A 19,844-nucleotide genomic window follows, 5' to 3' on the forward strand; every position below is an offset into this window, starting at 1 on the left:
CACCAAGTGAACTGTCTAAAATCTGGGCAAAATGTAGCCAATCAGCTAATATGGCAATCTTAGCTGCAGTGTCCCAGCATGGACGCTCCAAGACATTTTTCTGCCTGAGAAAGCAGCAAAGTTTCTTTTCCCCTTGCCAATTCAAAGTCAGAGATCTCAGGAGAGAGGGCAGAATATAGATTTCCCCAACAAACAAACAAACAAACAAACAAACAAACAAACAAACAAACAAACAAACAAACAAACAAACAAATAAGGGTGAGTGGTAGCCAAGTCCAGCTCAAATATTTTGGTATATTAGATAGCAAATCCCTCCAAGTAAAAATGCAATAATATTTGACTGTGTCATCCAAAACTGTCTGCCTAAAGCAGCTACCTCACCTTTGCCTAGTGATATAGCTAGTCCTGTGTCACCGGCAGCTGCAAGGTGTGTTTATTCTGAATTAACTAAAGAATGTAGGTCTGTATCTTTTGCCATGGTCATGTGTGGATTTTTCATAGATAATGGCAGTGACACTTAAGCTAACTCTTGTTAGTACTGTGCAGAAAAAGATATGGAATGTTTAAACTTTGTAGCATTTGTTTGTTTGTTTGTTACTAGCCCGCCTTTCTCCCCAAGAGGACCCAAGGCAGCTTACATCATTAAAACAATATTTAAAAGCTAAAAACAGTAAGTACACAATTTATTTTTTAAAAATTAACATTATATTAAAATAGTAACTAAGATCAATATTAAAACAGATTTGAAACAACAGAGCACAACAATTAATTTAAAATGCCTCTCAGACTGCCAGTCCTTAAGGAAAAGCCTACCTGATGAGAAAGGTCTTTGCCTGCCTGCCTGCAAAGAGGCAGCAAGCCTAGCTTCTCATGGGAAGCAGTTCCAGGGTCTGGGAGCAGCGACAGCTAAGGCTTATTATTTTGCTTGCAATGGCTTTTAGACTGTGTTGATTTTGTGTTTGTTTTAATGTGATCACTTATTTAATAGTGTTTTAAACATTGTAATTTATTATGATTTTAAAAATCAGGACCATTAGACTACCTTCCCTCCTGCAGTGGGGAAAAGTGAAATGTAAATTAAAACATGAAAACAGGAGTGTATTAAACACTGCAGGAAGCCCTGCAACCTATCCAAATAACCGAACTTTCTCTACTTTTGGAGGCTTCCAGAATTAAGAATTCACATTTGGTTTTTTTGTGGGGAAACTTTTTCCCCCCTAGGGGCTGCAAAAAACACCTTGCTGGGAGGGGTGGATGCACCCCCCCAGGGTCACCTTTGGCCCACCCTGCTTGACATGCATTCATCAGCTGAATAACACCCTCAGTCAATTATTATACTGGGGCCAAATGAAAGATTCACAAATGTTTTAATTTAATGAGATCAACTTCCTTGCAGATTTCTTTGGGAGCCGTTTGGATCAAGGTTCTTCCTCAGTGCCGTTCTCCTCCTCCTCTGATGTATCCAGCCCGTCTCTGTCACCCTGAGAGTCTTCGTGACAATGGTGAGTCCAAACCACCGTCAGATTCATATTCTGCCCTGCTGGCATCTCACCATAGCGCACCCCACTGACGAAGAGGCACTGCCGTAAGTTCCAGCAGATGAGGTAATAGGCTGAAACAAGCCAGAGGACAAGGCCAGCAAGAAAACTTGTGAGGACCAGCTTGGTAGCTGGGAGAATGTACTGTTGCAGGGTCGTATTGTCCAAAGGGAGTGGTAACAGCTTCAGGAAGGAAGCAGCCAACCCCCCATTTTCCTCCTTCAGAAATGTCTTTCCGTTCTTCTGGATGGGGCCCTGACAGCTCCTCTGCCTAGGGGTCTTCACTTTGATGGGGACAGCTGACTCTGAGATCCCCACAGTTTGGTTTGCTCCTGGGTTCCATTTGGGTTCCAGGCTCCTGTTCTTATTGAGGCTCTTCTTCAACTCCCTGGACACATCGGGGCGGCCAATTTGTCGAAGAGCTCGGGCCAGGCGGTCCCAATCCACCAGTCCTCTCTGCATCTCCAGCCAGTAGCTTAGACTTTCTTTGCACTGGTCCATATTGGAAATGTCTTGCTGTTGATTCGGAGAGAACAGGTCCTTCTCCTCAAATGGCTGCTCCGCTTCCTTGGAGGAGAAGGTGAGCCGAAGGTAGAGCTCAGAGCATTCCTCAGGGTTGAGGAACTCGGAGATGTAACCCAACACATTGGCCTCTGGACCGTGAACTGCCATATTCATGTTGGGAGTGTGTGTTGCCAGCAAGAGGAGAGCAACGTGTACCAGCACCATCATGATAAAAGTGGTGGGGTTTACAGCTTTGGACAAAGATTAGGCCTAATGTCCAACATCTAGTGCCCAGGGGTGGTGGCTGGACTGCTCATGTTGGTAGCCCTGGTCCCTGTGCTTTCCTTGAACACTCTTGTTTCTGCACCCTCCCTTGTTGGGCCACTATGAGGTCAGTGAAACCTCATAAGATGAGCTCACAGCTCGTGCTTGATTGTTCAAACTTTTGTTGTGTTGCTGTTTCTGGGCTGTGTAGTCTGATATCGCTTATGCCAGCCTGTATCAAACTGGGAGCTGTGTCTACCTTGGCTCCATATGTGTATTTGTGTGCCTGTGTGGATACACAGCTAATAACCAGGCTGATACGGTTACTGACTGGTGTGTTACCTGGTGCTCCTTCCCACAACCACAGCAAGAAGTACTGATACAGTAAAAAGAGGGGTGGGTGGGTTGAGGTAAAGTATGTGCCCTTCTCTGCGTCATTTGCACATTGGTTGATCAGTTCTACAGCAGGCCTTGTAAGCGATCATGTGCCCTGCTAAGGTTTTCATCCTCGTGCAACCCTTACCAGGCCTGGTCCTTTGGGGGTTGTTATGAGTGTGGCAGCCAGATAGATGTATGGACTGGAATTTTTTCTTTTTGTTCCACCCGAAGTCTGCCTGGCCCCTTCACAGGGTGCATTCAAATAGCTACTAAAAACCTGGCTATTGAGACAGGTTCAGCCTTCCCTGAACAAACTAGACTCTGATACAATAGTGCCCAACAATATAACTTCTATCATATTGCCATGTTCCATGTTTTTATATTTTTTTTCTAAGCTTTTAATTGTATTTATTGTAGTGTAATTTTATCCTCCCTGCACTTTATGACTTTTGATTTGTGTCCCTAATGTATTGATATTGTTATTGCTATTTTTGCTCCTTTGTTGCTTTATGTCACTTGTTGCAAACCGCCCAGAGTGGCCTTGGCTGCCAGATGGGCGGCAAGCAAGCAAGCAAGCAAGCAAGCAAGCAAGCAAGCAAGCAAGCAAGCAAATAAATAAATAAATAAATAAATAAATAAATAAATAAATAAATAAATAAATAATTTGTATCCTCATCCTCCTGTTCCTTAACATTTTTATAGCAATTTCTTTTTAGAAAACCTCAGACTGGAGGCAGCAAGCTGCCAACCCCCATGCACAGTAAGCGGATTGTTTTGGTTGGGTGAAAAGAAAATAATGTATTGGGGACTGTTTAAATAAAACATGCAGGCTGATAGAAAAGGTGTCAGATCCAGCTCAAGATATTATGCTGCATGAGTCAAAGGACAAGAAGATGCCTTCTTCTCACTCCACGTACAAAAGCTTACCAGGCATTTATGGGACAACATCCTTTACAGCAGTGTTTCCAAACCTTGGATTACCCAGGTGTTCTTGAACGACAACTCCCAGAAACCCTGGCCAGCACAGCTAGTGATGAAGGCTTTTGGGAACTGCAGTCCAAGAACATCTGGGTTACCCAAGGTTGGGAACCACTGCTCTACTGCACCTGCGGGTACCTGAGGTTACCTTAAAGGAGATAGGGTAGACCGCACAGCACGCAGGGCTGCCCTCCGACTCCTTGCTGTTGCTCTCTACACACACACCCATCAATCTTCTGAAGCACTTGCTTCCCTCTGCCTAATGGTAGGGATGGCCCAAGTCCAGTTTAGTGATAAAGCACTATAAATATGACGTTGTACATAAATGGGGAACACCCTAGAGTGGGCACAAATTACACTCACTGGTTCTTTCATACTGTGGTAAGAAATATTGAAACACATCCTCAGAGTAGGAAGTAACAAGCTGCAAGTAACACAGTTACCTGTAATTTGTTAAATATGCAACTGTAATTATAGCTATGGCCCCAAGAGAGAGAAACTTTGGTTTACAACAAAATGTTATGTTTCCCTAAAAGTAAGCAAATTCAGACCATAGTTTCAATCATAACTTTTTGGTTTAAACTGAAGGGTTTTTTCTTCTCTCTGAGGAATTTCTCTACTGTATATTTAACATACAGGAGCAGGTGCCCCTTAATGCTAGGAAAAGTAAGTCGCATTTAATAAACATATTAAAAAGCGACCATATAAGTGAACAAAGCATGCTGGTCTCACTGATTTCTTCTAAGCAGTTGGATGTGTAAAAGAAACCATATCCACTGAGAAGAAAGAATTGCCATTTAAACATCTCTCCCCAAAAGACAGGGTTTGACATGCTTGCATACAATAGTTGGCTCGCTACCCTTAGTTTTCCCCTGTGAAACATGCACAGGATCAGACAATGTTCCACCAGAACGTAATCCTGCCCAAGGGTTGAGAGGGTTGGGAAACTGTAATTTTTCACCCCATAAACTGCCACTCCAAATTGTTGATGTGTAAAAGGCACAAGTAGAGACCTTCAAGCTTTCAGACGATGACAGGATTGAGAGGTAGGGCTGCTGCATCAGTGACTAATAGCTGTAATAAAAAGGTTGCCAGAATGAAGGATAAAAATTACAGTGTGTAATAGTTTCTATTAGTTTCTGACACCACCACTGGAGAGATAACAGCGCAACTTCACATCAGCTGTAACTATATGTTGCCCCATTTCAAATTTAATGATCATGATAACATTATCTGAGGATTCTTCCCCATCTTTGGGGGCGGGATGGTAGATAATTTTTAAAGTTGATTTGAAGGGAAGTTAATTCCAATTTTGGAGTAATTTTGGAGAATTTTTTAAACTTTAATCTTATTTAAAAACAAAAACAAAAACAAATTGAATGACAAATGCAACCGTAATGGATTTTTTAAAAGAATATATAACATAATAATGGTTTAATGGGGGAGCTGTTATCAAAACATGTTATTTTTTAAATAAAATAATGTCCAAATGTGTGTCACAAAATGACACACGATGACACGCCTAGAGTAGTCGCAAGACCAGATGGTCAGGGTATAAAATGAATGAATGAATGAATGAATGAATGAATGAATGAATGAATAAATAAATAAATAAATAAATAAATAAATAAATAAATAAAAATAAAATGTAATTCCATGCAAAGTTTATAAAAAATGGGAATCCTCTTTTGCCTTTTTACTTGGTGATACAGCTCCTCTTCTTTCAAACCTCTCTGATGACCAGGGTTTGTTTCATAGTTGATATTGTGGCTGCTAATTAAGCACTATGTGAATAGAGAGCACTTGTATTTGGATATTAAGTGCTCGTTCATGAATGGGGTATGGAGAGAAGGCAAATGATTCCTGAACCAGCCTGTTAAGAAACAGCATTAGATAAGGTGCTGATCCCATCCTAGAAGCAGGAGACCCTTAAGAGGAAAGGATTGTTTATTCTAATGTAGATTTGCCTCAGTTTGCATTTAACAAATTAGCCTGCTTTTGTTGATTGGCTATTTGGAAGACCAGGCTTTGTGTCCATGTCTAATGTCTCAGGCAAAATAATACCAAAAACTGTGTGGATTGGAAGGATCACATTGCAAGAGGAGGAAATACTGTTTGCCTTTAAGATGTGATCTGATCCTGGCAGGAGTTAATCATCTTTTCATAATTAACGTACAAGATGGTAGGGGTGTGTGCAGACAAGGACAAACTAATTTCTTCTTATACTTATTGGTGTAATGGAAAGCAAAGCTTAACAATGGAAGTTTTAGATGTCTTGGGTTACAAATCCCCCAATTCTCCTTGATGAGAGTTTTACCTGACAGACAGATACCATTATAGGACAGCTAAATGTGGCTTACCTGGGAGAAAGACCTCAACTGAAAGGCTTTCAGGCTTAGCTAGGCGTAACCCTGTGGAGCTTCTTGTTCAGAAAGACAGCTCCCATCTAGAACTCTAGCAGAAACAGGAAACTTGGGCAGAACTAGACCTAGCTAAGCCTCACAACTTTCCAAGTTGAGGTCTTTCTCCCAGGTAAGTCATATTTAGATTTTTATAAGGTGCCTCTCTGGCAGGCAGAACTCTCAGAAGGGAGAATTGTGTGATTCATTGTCCAAGAAGTAAATAAAAAATCCCATCCCTAGCAAAGCTTTTTCACTATTTGGTAGAGCCACCGATCAAATTGCAAGTCTCCATGGGTAAAACCTCTCTTCTTCAGGCTGGGCACTACCCCTTCATAGATAGCATAGAAAAACTGTAGGCCAGAGTTCCAAAAATCCATGGCAGGTGTCTGTGCCAAGTCTGCTTGTATGAGGTGAGGTCAGACTTAAGGTCATCTGGAACATGTGGTTTCAAGCATGATCCCTTGCAGCATGGTTGGAATTTTCCATTCCAGGAGTTACAGTTTTTCTGCACTATCCATAAAAGGGTGGTGCCCAGCCTGAGGAAGCAAGATTTTACCTACAAAAACTTTGCAATTTTTTTCTTTTTAAAAAGTGTGTCAATAAATACAGTAATGCTCTTGCATTAATGTAATCCTAAACCACACAGCTTTTTCCTAATTCTAGTTGAGGAAGAGTTGCTTCAAATGCTGGATCTGCCTATGGGCTGCCACGTATTCTCCCCTCTCCAATGTGGAGGTATGTAGGTTCCCAAGGTACTAAATGATGAAAACCTAAGTGACTTCTGAAATCCTACAAATCTGTATATCAATAAAATGTTGCAAACATATCTACTTCGTACCTGCAGTAGTTTCTATTCCTTTTTTTTAAAGCATAGCCATTGTTTGTTGTACACTGTGTATGCAGCATCAACAAAGAGGCACATCCCTAGTATGGAAACATTGAGGCAATCACAGGGTGGTGTTGACCCACAGTGGCTAAGGTATGGAACCTAAGGCTTTGTTAGCTCCTGAGACCACCATCGCCACCGCTCCCCGGTTCAAAATGCAAAATGGTCCCATTCTCTGGACAGAGCACGGGCTGCATGCACTGAATTATAGCCATCCTTCTGCCGGATTTAAATACTTAATCTTTCACCTTCGGATCAGGGTGTGGCGAAAACTGCGAATCTGGTGGTCTTACTTGAGGTCAGCTGCCCTTGAGTGCCTGGTCATCACCATCACAAAAAGGGCGCCATAATTCAGGCAGGAAGGGAAGTTGCAGGATTGATTTAGATCCCTGGAGATGTCTCCTCTAACCTCATCCCTCTAAGTGCCAGGTCAGGGCTGGGTTATGGGCAAAGTGCAGCAGGCTGGATAGGGGTCCCGCACCCACCTTTCCACAGCTGGTGTATGAGTATCGCAGTTCCCATGTCCTTCTCTATGGGCAAGTAACCAATCTTCTGTAAGCAGATTTTTTTTCCTGCATGCTCAGTGGCCATCAGTACAACAAGTTCTCTATTTGTTTCTATGGTCGTGGTTTTAAACTTTGGACTCTAATTATTGTCTTCATCATTAGTGTCATCATTTGCACATTGATTTGCCTCTCTTGCTTCATCCTTTAGTTCTAAGGAGCTATCAAAGTGATTTGCAAATTACTTAAGTAGCTGTTATTGAAAAGTTATTTCAGGACTCTAATAGTCTCGATAAGTAACTAATTAAATTAACAGCTGGTGCACATAAATAGCCGAGCTTGATTTGTGTAGAAGGAACATGTTATAATGGATGCAATGGCGGAAAGTAATTTTCATGGAGTATTATTCTTTTGGTACCACAGACCAGTTAATATTCAAGGGAACTATGCAAGGTGAGGTTCAATAAAAGTATTTGATTGCAGTAGTTTTTGTATTTTAATCATTTTTTTAAAAGATAGGAATGATAAAGGAAAAGGCATTGGATTTATTACCAAGAAACTCTTTTTGTGCTTCCTGGTAAAGTTAAATGTGTGACCTAGGCTGGGTGGGAGATTCTGGGAGAGAGAGAATCTCTCTCCCAGAAAGAGAGAGCAGTTTTTCTAAGTTCTGCATTTTATAAAATAATGTTGGTTGAATTAAAAGGAATGATGGAATCTTTGTATATTACAGTCATTTCCATACATACGAAAATAAATACATATTTTACAATTAAGTTAATTTTAATGAGTTTGAGATTAATTAGGTCCCAATTAGGGTGTTGGGGAACACAGTTGATTTGTATTTTGGTTTATGTATTTTATGTTCATGTTCTTTATTTAATAATATTTTTTTTAAAAAATTAAAAAAAGATTAATTTACTAACTGAAGTCTCTCATCTGATTTTTTTTACTTTAGCAATTATTTGCTAGAAGGTATAGAAAGTATTCATTATTTGTCTGTTTCTAAGCATAACCAAACATATATGAGCCAGTGTCCAAGCAGTTAAGTGAGGTATTTACAACAGCATCTGTGTTAAAGAATTACAGTTGGTGGGTAAAAACAGTGACATGTATCAGTAGATGCCAGCTCTGTAAGAACAAATGCTGCATTATTGCAGAAAATTGTGAAAATTTACCAGTTGTTGTGTATGCTTCAATCTGATGCACTGAAAACTAACTGCTCACAAGGGCAGGGTGGGGGAGGGGCTGGAAATAGTTGGAGGCACAAAATTCCAACAGTTCATCAGTTATCTATGGAAAAGTGGCAATTGTGGAAGAAGATTACAAACCATTGGAAATAATTTTCCAAAAAACCACTGTGCCGCAAGGAATCCAAAGATCCCAATTTACAGTACAGAACCAACTCGAAGTGTAACTCCATGGAAAAGATCCTTCTTCACTTTTGCAAGCCCTTTTTCTTTTCCTGAAGAGAGACCTTATTTTCTGGGAATAGGAAAAAACATTAGATGAGGTTGGCTTGGTTTGCTTTATTTCTTTAATGGGAGAAGGGATTCATTCATTCACTTCTTTCATTCACTTCTTTCAAATGTTCTAGGAAAGCTGACATGGCCAGACACCCCGAAATGCCTTATTTGTTAGTTTAAAACAATTTCTTCCTGAAGATTGTAGAGTTTTGCACAACTTTCAAAGATACTGCTTTTTAGGGACAGACAGAAAAAAGAATAGGAGTTCTGGAAGATATCCATGCCAATTGGAACTATAGAGAGGAAGCAGGTCTAGAACAGTGGTTCCTATCCTTGGGTCCCCACACGTCTTGGACCAAAACTTCCATAAGCCTTCATCACAAGCTGACCAGGATTTTTCTGAGTAGTCTTGTAGTCCAAGAACATCTGGGCACCCAAGGTTAAGAAGCACTGATCTAGATAGGCTTGTTTCCCCCTAGGATTGGACTGCAGTGCCCACTGAAGCACCTACAGTAGCTTAAGAGGGTTTAAGGAATCAATGAACATCACCTTCATGTATTATGGAACTATAAAGGAATCACAACAGGCTTTGAAGTTCTGGAAAAGAAATTAAAGGACTTTGGGGCCAAGAAAGTCGTCTCATCCATCCATCCATCCTGTACTCAGAAAGAGGGAAAGGAAAATACTCCGGGTGAACGACTGACTACGAAGGGGGGAACTGTTATGAGGAATTTAGATTTCCATACAATCTTCCTGGAAGATGGGCTGCTGGCAACTGATGGGTTGCACCGCACAAGGGCTGGGAGGAATGTGTTTGGCCACAGCATGAAGAACTTCATCAGGAGGGCTTTATTGGCCTTATGTTAAAAAGTCTGCTTAGCAAGACAGACGACGCTCCCTCTGGTTTCATAAAACTTCATCACAATATTTCCCAGCCCAGTACTCTCCAAATGTATTGAACTATAGCTGGTATCATGATGGAAATTATAGTCGAATCGGGCATCAGTTTGGGAAAAGCTGCTCATTTTTCCAAACATGCAACGATTCCTGCTTTTTGATGGCGGGTGTATGGTTTTCATTTAACCAGTTGGCTAGAGATTGAGGTATTTTGTTTGCACCAAAACCCGCCCCCGCTTTGGGATGGTGAATCACTGAAAAAATCCCTTAAAATGCTATGGAAGAGCAGCATTGATCAGAAATTGCCTGAAAGTGGCCTCTCTGCTCTTCTCCCCAACACACATCCACACCCATGCTCTGGTGGGATCTGTGCTGCTCATGAATAATATAACAAAAGTGGTTTACTCTGGCCTCCCTCTGCTATGAATCAAAGCCCCCATTGCCTGGCTGCTTCAGGAGGAGGGAAGGGTGTGAAGCGATGAGAGTGGAGAGCGACACAGGGGCTGCAAGCATTTAGCGTGACTAACAGATTTATGAGGGGGAGGGGAGCCCAGTGGTCGCGCATCGCATTGCCTTTTTAATGAGCTCTCCAACCCATACAGTAGCCTCTTTGTAGCGGACAATGTGGCGGACATAAATTTTTTGAAGGATTGCTGCAGGGACGGGGGGGGGAGGTTCTGAAAGATCGCTAGACAGACCTCTGAGCTCACATTGTCCATCCTAGTACCCCTGGTCCGCTGTCAGGAGGGTGGGAGCAAGGCCTGGACCTTGCCCCCCATCAATATTCCCCCCTTTTCTTCAAGGAAGTTGTGGGGTGCTGTGTTGGGTGGCCCCACCCACCCCAAATTGACTAGCTGGCTGTTCCCTGCTCTCTCTCCCCCCCCCCCCCCCACAGGTGTTGCTGTGCCTGATTTGTAGCCTCTGATGGAGAGACCCTGGAGAATAAGGGGATGCTGTTCAGGGGGCGTTTCCTACTCAGAGATCATGGTGGAGGGGGAAAGGCCAAGTACCCAGGAGACAGGAGAGGGTGAGGCAGTCCAAGGGCAGAAGGGGATTAAAGGTTATGGGGCTGATGCTTGTATGAGAGACAAAAGCCAAGGCTAGATAGATCACAGGGGCTAATCAGATCTGGAAGTGTTTTATATCCTTGTGCACACCCATGCACACACACACACACGCACGCGCGCGCACACACACACACACACACACACACACACACACACACACACACACACACACACACACACACACACACACACACACACAGAGAGAGAGAGAGAGAGAGAGAGACAGAGAGAGATGCATACCCCAGCTGGACTATAGGGAGGAGACATCAGGTCCTTCACCCTCCTTTCTTGGACTGGCTTGACAGAAAAGCAACAGCCTGGAGTGTGTGAGACCAGAGCTAGGCTGGTAAAGGCAGGTTCTTTTGGAGGTCACTCATTCATAGGGTCCCCGTACATCAGAAGTGACCTGGTGGCACATGACAACAGCAAGTGAAAACAGAACGAAAGCATTGCAGCCCCTTAAAGACTGACAGATTTATTTCTGCAGGCTTTTGTGGATTACAACCTACTTCTTCAGACACATGAAACATAATATTAGGCCACAAGTTTATATGCAATTATACACTATGGAGGTGGGGACCCAGTAAAGGCAAGTGCAGAAAATGAAATTTCAAACTAATGAGCGCATTATTAACACCATTAATAATAATGCTTGATTTACATAATATAGAGGTGACTTACATGATTATAGATACTTGCATGCTGTAGCCAAGGATATACATGCCCACAGATCTTTTTATCACATTCATGTCACACCTTTCTTCTGTTGAACTCAAGACAAGGTCTGTAGGTGTCCCAGGCCATCTCCCACCGAAGCACTGAGCTTACCCAACCTGATTCTTTAAAATAAAAAATGAGGAGATTTTATAAGAGGGTTTTGTTTATATATGTTCCTTTAAAAAATTCTATTGTACACTCCTGTTATTTTCTGGAAGTTGCCCAGAGTAGTTGCCTGTCCACTAAATGGGGGGGGGGGGGGAGTTATAAGTCTAAACCAACCAACCAATAAATAAAATAAGGTTGTTGCACCACATCTTGTTTCTGACCTTGCGAAATCCAGCTGTTTGGCCACTGTGGAAACTATGCCGGACTAGACAAGGCTACATGGCTACTAGTCATGATGGCAATATATTATTTCCAGTGACACAGGCAGTGTGCCTATTGCTACCAGTTTGTGAGGGACAAAAGAGGGAAGATGGTATTGCCTTCATATTGTTACTTGTGGGTTTCCCTTAGCCATCTGGATGAGCACTGGGCGTGAACAGAAGCTTGGCATGGCCTTCAGGCTGATCATTAAGGCATATTTGTATCCAGAATTAAATGAGTCATCTCTCTTTTCACTCAGGACAGGGAACTTCTTTGTTTCTGAAGGATTTGCCACAGCTCAAAAACAATCTTGATAAATGTCTCTGTTACTGGAGAGTGCAAATGGCAGGACTCTGTGGTCCTCGTGTCTTACTTGTAGCCTTCTCATGTTGTCAGGTCGGCCACTTTGGGAACAAAATGCTGGACTTAGATAAACCTTTGGTCTGAATAGTTCTTCTGTGCCTCCTGGTGGTGCTTCAGAATCAGACCATGGCCTGCTGGAGGAAATTTTGGGATCAGTAGTTCAAAAGGGTAATGTTTCCACATTCTATGCCTAAGACTATAGTGCTGCCAGGACAGACAATACTGTGACAGAAGGATGGATGTCCTGACTTTAGAAAAGATAGATGCGTATAAAATTAAGATGGGGAACATACTAGGCTTCTCAGCAAAATAATGATTTCCCCCCCAATTACTCACTTTTTTTCTTTGTTCTTATATATTTGATGCCCTGTCAAAAGTTCCTTGACTAAATGGGGTGGGGGGGGGGTTGTTGAATAACAGGAAGCTTTAATTTTTCACTTTATCATACCTTCACCTTTGTTTTTTTGTTTTTTTGTTTTTACAATGGAGGGAAAGTGTTGTGTTGACTTATTTCTTCACTTCTCTCTCCTTTTAGGTTGCGGTGCTCCCCTCTAGGTGTGAGTATTCTACTCAGTTTTAATTGAATGAATAAGGCTTTAGAGAAGGCGAGATACTTAAGCCCAATTCCTGCACGCACAAATACACACACACAGACAGAATTAATGTCGCTTACATTGATGTTTTGATGTCCAACAGCCTGAGTCCTCTGTAAAAATCAGCAAATGAGGCAGAGCAATGGTAGGCAAAAATGCCTTGTTGCACACAGTAAGAACACTACCTACTACGTTTGCCCTTCACTTACAGTGATTCCACAGGGTGGTGCAATAGTCAAAATTGTGCTATGCATGCCCACCTCAGAAAAAAACAGATGAGTTTTCTGCTCCTTTATACTTCTCTAACTATGATGAGAGTGAGTTTGTGACTATGCAAATAAAAATAATTCAAATTTAATTATTATTTGCATTTTTGTTCTCCTGACTTCTCTCCAAGCCAATTTACACGGTTCCTTCCTATCCAGAATCCTCCTCCTCACATCTCTCTGTGAGGTAAGATAGTCTGAGGAATGGTGGGAAGAGGGATCCCTTCACAATTCAAGTCTGGCATCCCAACCACTACCGTTAAACAAATGAACAAAACCAAAACTCTTTCCCCATCTAGATAAAAGGCTAGATTGTGACTATACTCAGAAGAAATGGCCTGCTTTGCCACCAACAGGCATCACATACTGACACTGTGAAACCTCACAGAAGATGTATTTTCTGACATTTTCTTCAGCGAATTCCCACAAAACCTCTTTGAATTAGGGGCTGGTGAGTTGACAAACACAGCTTTAGGCTAACTGAACGGTTTTAAGAAAACTCTTTGCTATGTTACATCCAAAGGCCTACCAACGACAGGGGAACTGTAGCTGGGTGGCTGGAGATGGGAAGCTTCCCAGAGACTGTGAGGCAAGGAAACCGGCCAGTGTGAGGAGGGGCAAAAATGACAATGGAGTCCAAACATCTGTCACACTCGGCCGATTACCTTCCAGCAACAATGGGGCCACAGAGACGGGAGGCTGCCTTGTTGGAGGATTTGGGAAAGCAAAGACAATTGCCACTTTTGTGCAGTCTTGCAAGGTACTGTCATGCTGACTTAGCACTCTCTTGCCAAGGATGCCCTGCTTTCTTTATAAATTGTGGGTGACAGTTTCAACCCAAGGTACGTTTTACCACAATGACCTTCAATACAGATGTGAGCCATCTTGATGTATCTTGTGCTCACCTGTCAGCCAGTAAGACAGCACTGGGGAGGTAGGGATAAGGCCTACCAATAGACTTAATCTCTTCATTTGGGGATTTAGGGGGGGAAAAAAGAGGCTTCTTATCTCAGAGTTTTAACAACCAGGAAAAAATGAAAGTGTTCAGACCTAATCTCCTCTTCTTGAAAATATGTTAGATTACCAACCATAAGAATGTAAATGTGTAATAATACTCATCATCTTTATAATGAATATGTTTATAGATATGTTTTGGAACTCTTTAAATGAAGTACCTAATGAGCTATGAAGGCCTAGCCAGTATGTTGAAACCCATTCCTAGTGAGCATCTGCAGCCATAAAAAACAAGAAACTTTTTCTATGAAAACCCTTCAGACGGATGCTTAGGAGAAAGCCATGAGAACAGCTGAATCAAAAAACGTCTAGTCTTTATTTAAAAAGATTAAAACTGCAGTTATGTATATATGTTAAATTAAAACTAAAACCCACTGAGTCCAATCCTTGCAATCCTATACAGGTTTTCCCAAGGAAGTCACACTGAACTTGGTGGGGCTTGCTTCTGAGTAGATGTCTACTCACAATCACTTCTGGTTTTTGCTACTACTATTTTGATGAGATTCAGATTGGGATGAGGTGGATTCTTGAAGCTCCTTGAAAAGCAATTGGTCTACTTCCCAGGCGCAACTTCCTTCTGTTGGTGTGTTGCTTCAGACTCACACAAAACTGGTTGCCAAGTTGACTTGTTCCACTATTATGCTGAGTCAGCCCGATGGCTCAGGCGATGAATGCTAGGTGGCAGCACTGAAACGTTGATGGGAGAGCTATCGTGTGTGCTGTGCCGAGTTTGGAAAGGATTACACTGATTGGCCATTTTTAGAACAAGGGTAAAGAATGTTTCTTAAAAACATACAAGAACATAAAGTTTCTCAGTTTGTAGGATTGTAAGGGATGTACATTGTATTCACAACATAACAGTAGCAGATAGAGTGATAGACTAGGACTCAAGCCACCTGGTTTCAAATCCCCATTTGGCCAGGAAAACGTACTGAGGGAACAGAACTATTAAAGCCACTTCTTAAATATTTATTTAAAAAACCCACTTAGGACTGCCATGAGAGGGTTTCTACTTAAGAGCATCTAACATTCAATAAAAAGACATACACAACTCAGAAGAATGTATTTGTAGCACAAATATTGAAATCTTTAACAATGAGCTGATCTGTAAAGATTTTGCATTACACTGAAAAAAAGCCCTCTTAAGCATAAAGCCCTGCTGTCACTCCTAGAAAACATGTCTGTATATTTTAGCATTGTCATTGTTGTTGTTATGTGCCAGCAAGTTGCCTCCAACTCATGGCAATGCAATGAATGAGCAATCTCCAATGTGTTTAGTCCTCAACTGCCCTGCTCATCTCCTGTAGACTCAATCCTGTGGCTTCCTTTAAGGAGACAGTCCATCTTGTATCCGGTCTTCCTCTTCTACAGCCTTCCACCTTTCCCAGCGTTATGTTTTTCCCCAGAGAAATCTGCCTTCTCATGATGTACCTGCAAGGTAGGCCAGCTTTGCCTGTTTCAGCATAGCTACATAGAAACCATGCAGTTCAGATTTAAAGAGTTCCATGCCTCGCTTTGCCATCCATAATGGAAGCTACTTACAGCATAGTGACTACCACAAAATGTAGCTAAGTCAGTATAACTCAAATGTCCAGTAATTGTGGGGAAAAAAGCAATACATGTTTTCACAATAAATCTCCTGCTCTTCAGCCTCTGGGGAAGATGAGCCCAGGTTGATTTGCATGGATCCTTGTCTAAAGCTTTCTCTCTAGATTCTCTCATAGTCCTGAAGGAGCAAGTTGGAGAGGGGGGGACCCTGGACCAGTGTATAAATGGCTGCAGTGTACTACCTGTTTGAATAAAACCAAACAAAAGCACACACAATAGAATGACATAATTGAGGGACATTTTAAAAAGCTCTTAATGATTAACATCTCTTAATCCTGTCATTCTTTTGTGTTTTATTTTATTCAAAGAGGCTATATGAATAAACATTTTGATTTAATATTTTATTTCGGCCTCAACAGTGCTCTGAGCTCAGACAAGAACACACAGACACAGGATGAAGTAAGAAAAAGGAAACCATTTTTTTCCATAGCTCTTATGACATTTTCCATGTAACACAACTACAACAACACTGCTTTTAAACCTGCTTTTGAACATTTAACTTCAGCTCATTACTTCTTAAGCCTAGTGTCCCTGTGGATGCAATTACAGGGCCTGCTGTGCATTCTCTAAGGCAGTGGTCTCCAGCCTTTTTAACACTGCGGACCGGTTGGGGAAGGCGGAGCGCCCCTCATGATTGCGCACATACCGAAGGGGCTGTGCAAGGGGGGGAGTGCGTGTGGGTGGGCAGGTGGGATTTTGTATCCTCATCCCAGTCCAGCCCAGGCCATGGACCAGCACTGGGCCGTGGACCAGGGGTTGGGGACCCCTGCTCTCAGGTAGCTTATTATTGCTGCAGAAGCGTGCAGTGAGAGGTATTGCATGGTAGCAGCATCCAGCACTCCGTAAGCCACTCCACATCCAAAGACAGGGATGCCTCAAACAAAAAATGATAACTATGAAACTGGACCTTGGACCTCACTACCATTCACACTTGTTGAAAAACAGCCCTGACAATTGCTTTGTGTTTGGGTGAAAAGTGGTGAACTGATTAAAAAAAGGAGTCAGCTTCTGGATTTTTTCCCTTGTGTGGTGTCACTTTATGAATGGCAGTGAGCAGAAGAGGGTATCCTGTCGGCCATCTTGACTGCTGCCATTGGTGTTGTCAACATTCAGGCCGCCCTTTGCTATGTAAAATTAGGCATCCGTTTTCCTGCTGACAATGTGGGCATGATACAGTATTGTGCAGGAATACTGGGTGATTTCCTGGCTTTTTGAATCATGTGTACAGATGCACAATATCCCACATTCATAAACTAGATGTTTTTTTAAAGAACTAGATTATTTTGAGGGATGGTAGAGACCTTTCCCTCTCAAATGCTGGACTGCTCAAGTCCTAAATCTGTAATAAAGAGGTGGGGCATTTTTTTTTGTGCTCAGATAGCAAAAGGGATCTGCCTGTAGGATCAAAGTGACTTTGCAGTTTTTCAGAATCAGAAGCAAGGGGTTATTATTAGATGGCTGGAAAGGAGACATTTAAGGTGAGTAGTATATATACTTTTTTAATTTTCATAAATACAAGAGTAGAGCAGGGCCAGCTAAGGTATGTTGATGTCTTAAGGTGGAGCAGCCCCGAGCGACCCAAGTCAGGATGCCTATCAACTTAAACTTGCCAAGCTATTCTAACACAAGAGGCAGAATAATCCCACAAGCACCTCTATTCTATAGGCAGTGGAAATATAATAGCCATTAGCTATCCTTTTATAATAGTCAAAATTGACTGCCTGAGATGGCTGCCTTACTCTGTCTAATGGTAGGGCTGGTATTGGACTTGGAGGTGCTGAAAGAAAAGTATCACTTCTCTGCTCCTTCCAGAATGTAGGGTGTATTCTCACTTGTTAGAATTAATAATGGGTGGGGGACCGATGCCCTGAAATGGATATTTTACTGGCCCAGTACTGTGATTACTCATTTTCTGTAGGTCATTGTTAGTTATTTTTTGGGAATTGTAGTACTTTTCTACATTAAAAAAAGTGAAACAAAACAAACTCTCTTGTGTGGAAGGGTAGCTAAATCTTCCTCCTTCCTTATTTAACATGGCTTCGTTTTCTCAAAAGCAATATTCCATCACCAAGACTGCTGATCCATTCCCCTTGCATAGGCTTTAGTTTTGACTTTTTAACATAATCTTACAGAAAGACACTGTGCTGCAACTTCATATTTCCTTTTTAATATGCATGATTAAAAATACAGAAAAGGCAGTAGGGAAATTTGTATGTTATATGCAATCAAGTTGGAACTGACTTACAGAGCTCCTAATAGGCCTTTCAAAGTAAGTGAGATATTTAAGGAGTTGTTTCCATGTCTGAGCTGAGATATGAACCCAGGTCTCCAAGCCTTTGTCTGTCATTCTGTCCACTGCACTACACTGAGTACCACAAGGGAAACATGGGCGGTGGTAATGGAATCTGGAAACCCTAACGGCACCCCGATCTAGCATGAGGGCACTGCAAGATAAAAGCCTTATCTGCTGGAAACTTCCCAGGTTTCAGTCCTTGGGCAGAACCTAGGAAGGATGTTACAAGCATATCCCTGCTTGATCAGTGAAGTCTCGAGGGTATGACAATGGGGCCCATCAATGGGGCCAGTCCTGTCCAGCTAACCGGAGCGAAACATCTGTCTCAGACAGCAAATGCGATGGGACGGCAATAAAGTGTATGCTTGCCATCTGAAAAATATTAGAAAACTGACTGTAACAACAGAGACAGAAAAGGCTAGTAGCTATTTCTCTCCACTGGGAAAATAAAAGCCAGACGGTTGGATGATGGAATTATTAATGTGAACTGAATTATCTCAAAATAGCAAGAAATCGTCAGAACTCTGCTTCAGGCTGGATGTTCAGCAAGCCTCTCTCTCTCTTTCTCTCTCTCTCTCTCTCTCTCTCTCTGTGTTTGTGTGTGTGCGTGTGTGTGTGTGCTGTGCATGCATCCTATCGCATGGACACACAATGGGAAGAGTGCAGAGGGTGAGGGGGAAAGAGAATGAAGAAAGAGAGAAATTGTCGGGGACAATTTTTTCAGATGGAATGGAGGAGCACTTATGCAGCTATACGGCACAGTCCTATGCATGTCAGTTCAGAGCTGAATCTCAAATTATTTCAGTGTGGCTTCCTGTTAAGCAAGTGCACATAGTATTGTGACTTTAATTATGTTGAACCAAGGTAGCTGTAAACATGTCTAAGACTCCCACAAATACCACTGAAAGAAAGAAGTGATGGATACTCTCTTTTAAGTTAATACCATCAATTATTCTTAATGGTTTATTTTTATATACAGCAGTAAACCTTCTACAGAACTTTCTTATCCCTATATATATATCTAGGGAAACATACAGTATTAGGAACAGAAAACACCAGTGGAATGACTCTTTCCCATCCTGCTTGTCAACATTGTCATCACTTCTTTCTTATATATATTGGGATAAGAAGGTTCTGTAGAAGGTTTACTGCTACAATGGACCAAGGGGTACTTGTAGGGGTACCATTCGGTTCCACAGCGACTTCAAAGTGTTGATGCTTACATACAAAGCCCTAAATGGTTTAGGACCTCGATATTTGGCGGAACGCCTTCTCCCACCAAGAACTACCCGGATCACTCGATCGAGTCAGGAGTTGAGGCTAAGGAGCCTGATACCGAGGGAGGCCCGAAAGGAAAAAACAAGAAATCGGCCCTTCTCGGCGGTGGCTCCTCGCCTCTGGAACAACCTTCCTCCAGAGATTCGTGAGGCCCCGTTGCTGGGTATTTTTAAGACCCATCTTGAAACTTGGATGTTTAAGTAGGCTTTCCCTCCAGATAACACCTAATCTCTTCATCTTTAATCTATTTTTTGTTATATTGCCATCTTGAAAAATATGTCTATTGTTTATTGTTGGCTGCCTATTGTTATTGTTTAGTATATTGTTTTTTTGTTATATGTACAATTTACTATGTTTTTATATGTCTGGAAGCCACCTAGATTGGTCATTTTGAACAGATAGGCGGGGTATAAATAAATAAATAAATAAATAAATAAATAAATAAATAAATAAATAAATAAAT

The 19,844-nt window shown here is 41.9% G+C and overlaps 1 protein-coding gene across 1 annotated transcript; it reads right to left on the reverse strand.

The window, feature by feature from the left end:
• Window positions 1-917: 917 nt before the first annotated feature.
• Window positions 918-16,256, reverse strand: LOC144586327 (uncharacterized). The gene has a single exon (XM_078384398.1). It carries the CDS (start codon window positions 2,268-2,270, stop codon window positions 1,419-1,421), a length of 852 nt encoding a protein of 283 aa, XP_078240524.1. The 5' UTR covers window positions 2,271-16,256; the 3' UTR covers window positions 918-1,418.
• Between the last annotated feature and the right edge of the window lie 3,588 nt (window positions 16,257-19,844).

The sequence above is a fragment of the Pogona vitticeps genome, chromosome 2, assembly GCF_051106095.1.
Source record: "Pogona vitticeps strain Pit_001003342236 chromosome 2, PviZW2.1, whole genome shotgun sequence".
Taxonomy (NCBI): Eukaryota; Metazoa; Chordata; class Lepidosauria; order Squamata; family Agamidae; genus Pogona; species Pogona vitticeps.